Source organism: Haliotis cracherodii, unplaced genomic scaffold, assembly GCF_022045235.1.
Source record: "Haliotis cracherodii isolate W230 unplaced genomic scaffold, xgHalCrac1.p SCAF_8, whole genome shotgun sequence".
NCBI classification, from domain to species: Eukaryota; Metazoa; Mollusca; class Gastropoda; order Lepetellida; family Haliotidae; genus Haliotis; species Haliotis cracherodii.
This window is the reverse complement of record NW_027266341.1, coordinates 37,313,448-37,324,583: the sequence shown is the minus strand read 5'-3', so window position 1 is coordinate 37,324,583 and position 11,136 is coordinate 37,313,448. Positions and strand designations below refer to the sequence as shown.

At 37.8% G+C, this 11,136-nt stretch overlaps 1 protein-coding gene across 1 annotated transcript in view; it reads left to right on the top strand.

Moving 5' to 3' along the window:
* The window catches only part of LOC139449350 (post-GPI attachment to proteins factor 2-like), a 44,463-nt gene that overhangs the window by 18,010 nt on the left and 15,317 nt on the right, over nucleotides 1-11,136 (top strand). The window contains exons 2-3 of the mRNA XM_071230675.1: nucleotides 9,955-10,219; nucleotides 11,015-11,124. Coding sequence (XP_071086776.1) covers nucleotides 9,955-10,219; nucleotides 11,015-11,124 — 375 coding nt within the window. The remainder of the gene's footprint in view (nucleotides 1-9,954; nucleotides 10,220-11,014; nucleotides 11,125-11,136) is intronic.

Sequence of the window (11,136 nt, the reverse complement as noted above, 5' to 3'; positions counted from 1 at the left end):
TGCAGAATGTCTGGATAAATGAATGAGTCAGTCATCTGCACAGCATTGGAAAAAGGGAAGCAATGAGGAACAAGAGAAGAGTAGCATTGAGTGGTAAATATTTGAAATTATTCTGTTTGGTTCATCATGTTCATGTAGCTATTCTGCAAATATTTCTTCAGTTTGCTTGTTCTTTATCACCTGTTGGCATGGATGGCCTAATTATCAAAGGCACCACAACTTGCTGTGCATAGTTGCATCTCTTGGGCTTGACAGAAACCAATGGTCGTGGGTTTGAATCGAGGGTAGCATCATACACTTGCTTGTGGGTTTCATCAAAGTGGTAAACATGTAAGACCTGCATCACTTCGGGCTTTCTTCCCATTTCACTCATTTAACACCACATCCAACAATAGTTCAGCTAAATGACAAGGATTATAAATAATCAAATCTCAAATCTCAACTAGGCAAACCAGTTATGAGCTCGATCAAGACGCACCGATGATGACTGTTATGGACAACATCCCACGTTATGGGGTACGATTACGAGCGATCAATGAGCCCACTTGCTACCTCATCTATTACTTTGGCTTGTATGGCAAGCATTTTTAAGAGATGTCAGTTAATGATTGTTTCAACTCATCAGCATGGAACAATATATATCTCAAATGTTTGGTATATAACAAAACTCAAAGACGATAAATTAAGTGAATTTGCTGCCTTTTATCTGTAAGTACATGTTGCAACGATTCTTTTTTATTGCTACAATCTTTATACATAATTTTGCAGAAACTGAAGTCCAGCTTGAGATACCCGGATGACTGGTTGACAGTCTGGAAGGACCCTTCCAGATATCAGAAGTGATAGGCAGACAGTGATGAGGAGAATCCTGTTATTTCAATGGGGGCCTACCAAGAAGTTATATCCCAATTGACACTGGGACACACTCACACAGGCTGGTCTGGCTAATGTGAGAAGACCAACCAATGCCAAGTCGGAGTGGGACCCTTCAAGGACGTTGAAGAAATTATTGTCTTTGGCCATGTGGTAATCACTTGAAAGGAATGATGTTTGCGACTACTTGTCTATAAATGTGGACCCAAACACCAAATAGAATGTTCACAATTCTACTAACACAATGTAACAGGGATAGAGCCGATCTGGCCTCCCCTCATCCTGGTTCCTGTTTTTCCATGGCAATATAGAAGGGAAAGGATATTTGAGGGCAAGTAACTCTGAACTGGTGAGCATGGTCTGCTTATGCTTTCAAGCGAACAGTTATCCCACTCTGTTATGAGTATTGAAGAATAGGAGGAAATTGCATACTGCATCAGGAACCATCATGTGAACAATGTTCAGTGTGTGATATAGGCATATAAATAAAAGAAATTGATAATTTGTTTGTTGTTTATGTTTCTTTAGCCAGGTGTGTAAATGGGGATTTTCCAATATTTTGCCTCACTTTGATAGCCATAGTTATCGGATGAAACCATGCATTGCTTGGACATCTTTGGAATAACACATTGATCTGCTATGTCAAAGGTCAATGTCATAGCCAGACAAAAAAATTGTTAATGGCCAAACTCTTCCTTAGGGCAGGGATAGAAGTTGGCAACAGGTCATACACTTACTTTTTATCCCCCCGGCATATAATACGGGGTGATATAGCGATCAGCCAGTCTGTCCGTCCGTCCATCCGTAATCATTTCCTTTTCCAGGGGAAGGATTCCCAAACCATTCAGTGTATTTGATCGAAACTTGGCAAATCTATCAGGCACATACTGAAGTGGTGCCTTTCGATATTTTGGGATTTTTCTAAAAAAAATTTTTTTTTTTTTTTTATGGAATGACGTTGGACATAGACTCAATTGGGGATGGGGTTCGTTTCCGGGGCAGAATTCAAAAACCATTCAGTGTATTTGATCGAAACTTGGCAAAGCTATCAGGCACATACTGAAGTGATGCCTTTTGATATTTTGGGATTTTTCTAATTTTTATTTTTTTAAATTTTTATGGAATGAAGTTGGACATAGATTCAATTGGGGATGAGGTTCGTTTCTGGGGCAGAATTCGAAAACCATTCAATGTATTTGATCGAAACTTGGCATTCATATGGATGCGACCATGGTGGATCTTTTGTGGATAAACAATGTATGCTTCTTAAAGAACTTTAAAATGTTGACTCATTACATACAGAATTGCACATTTACTAGTGGTTACTTTACAGACAGCTGCCGGGGGGTTATGTCATCTTTCTGATGACTCTTGTTCTCTAATGTGCCTTTTCCTGCAGAAGTCTAAATAACTCTTATACATATAGTTGTATATCATTGTCATATGTTTGTCAATGTTATACTGAATGAAGCAATTTACAATTGTTTTTGAAATAGTCGCAACTGATATTGAAGGTCAAATTAGCTTTCAATGTCTTTCAGTAAAAATGTTCACAGTAACTGAGGAACAGCTCTCTGTAGTGTGATGAAATCTGGTACATGTCACCCTCAGAGTGAGGCATATTGTGTTTCAAAACTTAAATGAAGCTGGTATGCTCGTAACAAGTACTTGTACCTTTACAAATAATCATATTATCATCTCACTAGGACCAAAGGCCAAAGTGAGCACACAGTCGATGAGTTTATACTTTCACTCAGAACAATCTGGAAGTCTGAACATGAAATTTAAGGGTATCATCATACATGTATTAGAACTGATGTTTGTTCATTAAACAGCTTAACATCTAAAAAGATTGAAAAAATTGTCTTCTCCAAAAGTACATGCCCATAGATCTCAACTTTAAGGGGATATTTACAACTAAAATGACACAGAATCTTACTACAGCTATCTGATATGCCCAGGCTAACATCATTTACCAGGATTAAGACATCTCGAAAAATTGCATCCGGATACCTGCCGGATACCTGCCGGATTCCTTCAGCAATGTTCAATTTTCATGGTTAGTTTCCAATATATATTTAGGTGTTTCACACTTAATTGAACAAAATGCACCCCCAAATTGTGACATGTTTTTGGCAACTCAGAATGAGGTATCCGGTGCCGGATCCTTGGTATCCGGTGCCGGATCCTTGGACACCCAGATTGAGGTATCCGGTGAGGTATCCGGTGCCGGATACCCGGATTCAAGGTGGCATACTTTCAGGTGAGGTGTCCATGCCGGATGCCACGGATCTGGTATCCGGCCTGGTATCTGCCACCGGATACCCGGACGCGTTTTGGGTAAGTGTCCGGTGGTATCCGGCAGGTATCCGGATACCGGAAACTGCATTTTTTTTGCTGTGTCATTACTGCAGCACAGAGAAATGTCACGTATTGATCATGAGTAGTTTCTTACCTGTTCACTGCTTGATCACATAGGGGGCGGTGGGGTAGCCTTCTGGTTAAAGCGTTCTCTCATCAAATTGAAGACCCAGGTTCGATCCCCCACATGGGCACTAAGTGTGAAGCCCATTTCTGGTGTCCCCCCGTCGTGATATTGCTGGAATATTGCTAAAAGTAGCATAAAACCATACTCACTCACTCACTCACTTGATCAAATAGTTGCTACTTTAGTTGATGTAACATTTATGCCTATGGTGTAGAATACATTTTCAAGGAAAATATGCCATGGAAATTGCTGGGTTGACATTTCAATTTGTAATCCCGAGATTTTCAAATGCGATGCTCATGGTGATCGATAATAATATTTGGGCATGCATGTACAAACAATTGGTGAACAGATAATATGATCATTCGTGCACTGCTAACTTTGCTAACTATCATAATTTTTTGTTGTTGATTTGTATTCAAAAATTGTTTGGGACAGAGTGTGCTATTGTACTCAACGTTTGTTTATTTCATCTGTGATGTTTGCATTACCTGTATGAAGTCAACATAGCCTATGGGGTGTGTATCGTGATTTCCAGACAAGCATGTATTGGTCAGACTTGCTCTTGGTAAAAAGTCTCATCTTTCAGCCATAAAACATTTTGGCAATGAAAAAAAAGGACTGACTGTTGACATGGTTGAAATTGTTATGGATCTGTTTTCTTTAAAATGTTAAGCAGAAAAACTCAGTGTCCCAAATCAGTTTAACATTACTCACAATTATGTAACTGATTGTTATGATCAGCTGTTGATATATGATTTGTTAAATGAAATCTCTAACCCCCAAAAAGTAATTGGTAAATCATAACAGTCTGCTGGTCTGGACCTGCCACCTGACATTAATTTCAGTAGATCTTTGTGTTTAATGTATGGACTTTCATAGGCAAAGCTTACCATACCGAGAGATATTTTTTGGTGTATTTCAGGTATTCAGATCAATTCATTTTGTAGGACATTGAGTGATTGTCCTCCGAATTGTCCTAATTCTTTTTTAGAAAATATGGTAATTATGTGGAAGAATGTCCAATCAAAACTCATGCAAAGGTCCTAATGTTATTGAAAAATCACTGATATTGGAAATTCTAGCCTTTATCAGAGTATGTATCATTGTCATTCTGGAACAAATTGTACAAAACGAGAACTATTGAGAGCCTGGGTTAAGCAGCTTTCACCAAGAACACTAGCGATATCAGTTGTCATTTTGTGATAAAGAAATGAATGATGCATCTATTTCCAGCAGCAGTGATGCTATTTTCACGCTTCCAGACATTACACCCTCCCAGCAAGGGTGGAATAACCTGGCAATCAGTCTGTACAAGAACATAGTCACTGTATAATATGTCTGAAGTGGAGGCGATCCTCTCTGTGGTCTAGTGGTAGAGTGTCTGCCCGGAGATCGGAAGGTCAGGGGTTCAATCCCCGGCTGTGTCACACCAAAAGGCTTGTTACCCTTCCTGGCGCACAGCATTCAAGGGCTAAAAACAAGGACTGGTTGGTTTTAAGTCAGTATACTGCATATTTTCCAGTGTATAAACCTAAATAAAACTTAAAAGGCCCGTACAGTTGAGAACTTGAGACAGGGGGCAAAATTGTTTGTGATCAGTTGTGCAAAATTGAGTGTTGATTGCTTGGTTGTTTGGACATTCTGATCAATCTTCGATTATTTCCTTTACATGGAACACCACTAATGCTTGTGTGTTACTAAGATATCAGTGATGCTTACTTAGCATCACTATTACCTTGTGTACACCTTTGTTGAAACTATATATTTTTTACACCTGAGTTCAGGAATTCCGCTTGCCAGTTCTGTTGATAATTAAGAATTGACTTCTATATTCTGTCTGTGTATGGAGATATAAACGTAAAACCAGTGTGCAAGCTGTGGACCTCCGCAAAGTGTGGGTTCTAGTCGATAATTTTTGAAATTTATTTTCCTTATTCATGTTAGCTTGTTGACAAATATAGCTCATGTTACTAGACCAGGAGAAACTTGACCTGGTCTTCAGATGACAAGGGTTGGATCTGTTATTAGAAACTCCAGTGTACCTCCAGAAACTCCTGTAGGGCCAAGTATCAGTGAACGTGCAGTCCAACCCGATTGATTCAGTTATTGGCAAACTCACAGTCAGGTTCTGGCAAACTCTTACGATATTTATCACTATTTCCACTGCATGTGTTGTCCAGGTTGTCTTGAACTCCGGGTTAGAAATAAGTTATAAGTGGTAAGTCCCATCATTACATCGTAAGTCACATCACTTCATGATAATCCAGTGATTTGACTCAAATCGATTTAGATGCATATATGTGGATACGACAAATGCTTCTGCTACTATTTTTTATTCATGTTTATATAAATGTTATTTAGTCAACATGCATGATGTGTGTTCACTGTTTGTTGTCTGACATCAAGGTCAAATGGTAATGAGATCAAGATGACGAGTCTTGGATAAGTCAGACTATTTCAAAACAACAGGAGTCGACTTAGTAGAATATATAATTGTCATATTTGCTGATGGTTTTGCTAAGATTAGTTGCATAATCTATTAATAAAATGTCGGTTATTTAAAAATGACATGAAAAACTCCCATTGTACATTTTATTGAAACAACTTCGAGTGCTTCTAGTTTCTCTTGTAATGTCCCTTGTGAAGATTCAGCTTGTCGGGTTTGAATTATGGATACACTGTCAATAAACAACATCTGTGTCATGTTAAAATGGTTCAAGCACAGGAAGATGCAGTGAATTTATTGATGAATGGAAATTAGTTTTTAGAAGAATATTCATGAAAAATGTTTTCATCTGGTTTATTTTGTGTGACAGCCAGGTGTTGACTACATATTAAGTCGGGGCTTACTAAGGTTTATCATCAAGCCTTGATGATTTGTGTAGTGGCCTGAGACAGACTCTGGGTATTTCTGAATCTCACTGCTTCTTTCTTCTTGTCCAGGATTGTAGTGATACTCTTTCTTATCATGCTTATCCAAAAGACTTGGCAGCGGTAGAAACTAACATTTTCTGTCCACTATAGTGAGTGAGTGAGTGAGTGAGTGAGTGAGTGAGTTAAGAATTTACGTTACATCGGCAATATTTCAGCCATATCTCTGTCCACTAGTCCTTATAATGATAATATATAGCAAAACCATTACAAATGGCAAATTGCTACTTATAGTCTTTATGATACCTTAACTATTGGACAGTTTGGCAAGGACTATAGAACTAGTGCCAATTTCTAACCCTGCTTGAGAAGATGCCCTGCATGGTGCTCAGCATTAAGGGGAGTGTGAAGTCTAGTTGATAAAGCGTTGACTCATCACACAAAAAACAAATTTCGATTCCCTGCATGGGTACAATGTGTGAAGCCAATTTCTGGTGTTCCTCATCATGATATTGCTGGAATATTGCTAAAAGTGGCATAAGACCATACTTACTCACTCACTCATTAAGGGAACCCTTGTTTCAGAGTCAATACACTGAGTCTGAGTTGGGTATCCATGTTAAACTGTAGCATGGCCTCTCAGTGGGCTTGTGCTACACAACCAGCATAAGTCGTGACTAGTACAAGCAGCATGCACATCGCCTGAAAAGTGAAATAATATGGAATGCAATGTTAAAACCATTTTAGTTTGCCTTATCATGCTTCCAGCTCATCCTCTCCTGTCAAGCAGACATGCAATGATCATAATTGAAGCACTGTTCAAAGCGACTTAATAAATACTTGGTCACTTATTTTCATCCCCCACTCCTCACTACCAAAACTCCCATCTCACATCTCATTTTATGAAGAATTTCATAGACTGACTTTCTAAAATTCATTGTTTTCTAGTGTAGTTTCCGTAAGGCTAAGGAACACTTTGTGAAAATAATGTGATCACCATCCTGGGGTTTAACCAGGTCAGCCAGAAGCTGTGGGGGGCTGTTATCGGTTGAACATCATTGATGGGGAACATTGAATCATTTATTGCCAAAACACCTTTAGTTTCACACAGTTCTTCCCAGACTGGTCAATACTTCTGTCTTGTCCTCCCTACTGGGGTCTACTTCAATACCAGCCACTTCACCAAAAGTTTGTATTCCAGAAAATGGTGAAAACAAACTCCTCATTTCAGTGATGATAACATATAGAGACACATTAACAAGGATTATACTTGACATATTTACCTATGAGAGAAAATCTCAGCTGGTCCAAAAGCAAAGAGATTTTAGGGCAACAGTATTTGCTTCTACTATTTGTGACTCCAATTATATTGCAATTAAAGTTACTAGATTATATTGACATATCCTATTTTCGAACATTACTTATTCAACTACGAATATTTAGAAATATTAGCATTAGTATTATCAAAAAATATGTTAACGGTAGTATTTATTTTTCTGTTCATTGTCTACTTTAGGAGAAATTACATTAATATTTATGTGTTTCTGTTCATTGTCGTGAGGACAATTATAGATTATTAAGGAGGCATGTTTGCCACCATCAGCTGTTAGGTTGCAGGAGCCAACAGGTCATTGTACAGTGACTATTGCTCACCCTTTTCTTTAATTAGCAACAATTTAGTGATTTATGGTGCTGCAGAAGGTGGCGTGTTGGCCATGTGCAACAGCCAGAAAATGTTTATGAGTAACCAGAAGTTGAAAAGATTCAACGGTTGACATTCAAGATTTGTACGAGTTACATTTTAATAATTGAGTCACAATATTCAATTTTTATGGACAAATCTGGAAGCAAATGTATCTTAGCATATTCTAGTAAAAGAAATAGTTCAAATTTGTAATTCTTGAACGGTGGCCATTCTTCTACGAGGGTACATTCATGAAAACTCTTCCACCAATGATGTCTTATCTAAAGGCTAGGCGAATCTCATCTAAAATACGATCATTTGTATTTTGAAATTTGTATATTACGGTATTTTGGAGAAAGAGTGGTAGGTATATTCATTTAAATTTTGTTTTGTTGTATTCCAAAATCCGAATTTGCTTGTGTTTTGAAACTTTCCCTTGATTATCTGTTTTTTCTCTTGATTTCTGCACGTCGTACATACATGTTCATCTTTGATTTCTGCTAGGATTTAAGTGACCAAAAATGAGTTCAATAATTTGGTGTTGTAGATCACGGAATAAGATTTTCTTGTGTGACCAAAGTGTTTATGTTGTAAAAACAAACACTCGTTTAGCCAATCAGAGATTATAAACGTTGCACACTCTATCATTGTCAGTTGATGCAAAGCTCCATGCAGTGATATAGGAATCGGTTATGGACAGTAAGGGATAGCATGCAGTGTTGCGAGTATGCAAATTGCTGTTTTGTTTGACAACTTTTGATGATTGAATAAGGTATTGTGTAATTTTTTTATTGACGTTTTTAGGTACGATAGATAATTTTATTCAAGCAATACAACATTATCGATTTTGTAGGTGAAAATGAGTGTCAATGCAGATAAAACTATTGAAAGATATACACCATTTTCAATCGCGCTGAATGAATATTGATGCGATGTCTTTGACAACTATGCGAGAATATTGTTGAATTGCGGCCTAAATCAGTGCCTGCATTAAGAAAAATATCAGTGTTCATCTGACTGAATTTACGGGTTACAATTATTTTCAGATGTTCAGATATTGCTGAAAGACAACTGGGTCGATATACAATATGTATACCGATACTATGGGTGCGATACGATTTGTATACCAATATTCTTTCTTTTTGCTGGTGAATCACAACCCTGAAATGTTTGTTAGTAAATTTCTGAGATCAAAGATGGGATATTGTAGGACAAGAGTATATTGGCCTGCCTTTTACGTCCAACCATGAAATACCACATAATCTGCATAATAAACAGAAGAGATGTTTTTTGCCAATATGACTCGCAACGAAATATATCTCATGCATTGTGATACAGAGCTTGGAAATTGATGTATTGTATCATGTGCTTCGTATTGCGATACAGTACTGTATCACGTATCGTTACACCACTGCACATGATGCAATTGATTAGTGGTCTCAGGGATGTTTGTTGGATGAAACTTCCCCAATGACATCGATGATAATATTTCTTCTGTCTGACTTATATTTACTGTTAGAATGGAAATCCATGCATGTTATATCCAGTCGAGAACAGAAATGTCTTGACATAATGAATGTTGTGATAAGTGCCCTGGTTGCTAAAAAAAATGACAAGTGTGGAAGATTATCAAAATCGTACATGAAGAGTTACTTTTTATGTCAAAGATCAAGTGGTTACTAAGAGAACAAACTTTGCTCAAACGTCGATAAAACATATCAAAATTTTGGTTTTAATAGTTACAAGGCAATTATATATATATATATACCCCTTCTATACTGTTGTGTTTTCTGGAAAAAACAATCTGTAATCATGGTAATGTACACAAGAAAATAAGACTTAGTGTAAACTCTCTTGCTTGGTATGGGGCCTTTATGAAGAATAATCACTGATTGGTTTTGAAGTTGATCAGGCGTTTAATATGCAAATATTCTATGATTGTATAGTCATGAGCAAAATTATGAAAAGGATTTAAGAATGATTAAATCATTTTAACCATGTTAACTGCAGAATATCTATTTTCTTTCTTTTTCAGGTAACTAATTTCATCCCATCTATCAGTGCTGTGACGGGCATCACCCCCCAGAGTTATGTGTGGAGGATATGTGTTGCCCTTCACGCCACACCACGCTTTGCAGTGGCCATTATATACTACAACTTGTACAAGAACCTCACGAACGTTATCAGTAAAGAGTACCGTGGACTGTTCCTCAAACTTATAGGACTCAATTACTGGCTCAACTTTATAGAAAACTCCACACTTGTCGGAGTAACGTATATCTCTAACAGGGACAACTACCGTAAGTTTCACCATGATCTCACTATCATTTTTATGTCATGTCAGTTTCAGAAACTTTTATTATGATATTGGGCGGTCTGGTAGCCCAGTGGTTAAAGAGTTCGCTCGTCTCGCCGATGGTCCAGGTTTGATTACCCACATGGGTACAATGTGTGAAGCCCATTTCTGGTGTTCGCGCCGTGATATTGCTGGAATATTGCTGAAAGCGGCTTAAAACCATACTCACTCACTCCCTTCATTATGAAATCACTGTCATTATTATTATCGCCTCGATTTTATTATCACATGAGTTTCATTATCATGATTATCTCTTATTTTTCTATTTCATTATCAAGTGAATTTCAGAATTATATCAATTTCACTATCAAGTTATTTTCAACATCAAATCATTCTGAATCCCATCTCCATTCCTGTAAAGATTGGGGTAGAATAGGTCTTCAGCAACCCATGCTTACCATAAGAAGGGACCATGCTTGTCGCAAGAGGCGACTTACGGGATTGGGTGGTCCGGCTCGCTGACTTGTTGATGCATGTCATCATATCCCTATTCCATTGATTGATGCTCATGATTTCAATCACTGGATTGTCTGGTCCAGACTCGATTATTTACAGACCACCATCATATAGCTGGAATATTGCTGAGTGTCGCGTGAAACATCGAACAAACAAAACAACACCTCCACCGATTAAAAAAATCAACCAAGAGTGATGAGAGGTAGACAGTCACATGGTTTAATTGAAGCTTTGACAACAAATAAAAACTTGATACATTTTAAAACTACTGTCGTCATTGCAGCTGTGCACGAGAAGCTGTTTGTGGTGTTCATGACGGCGTCACTGTGCTACATGCTGTTGAACACCATCATATTCAGGTTGACGCGGACAGCGGGGAAGTTTTCTGAAGATGTGAGTTTACAT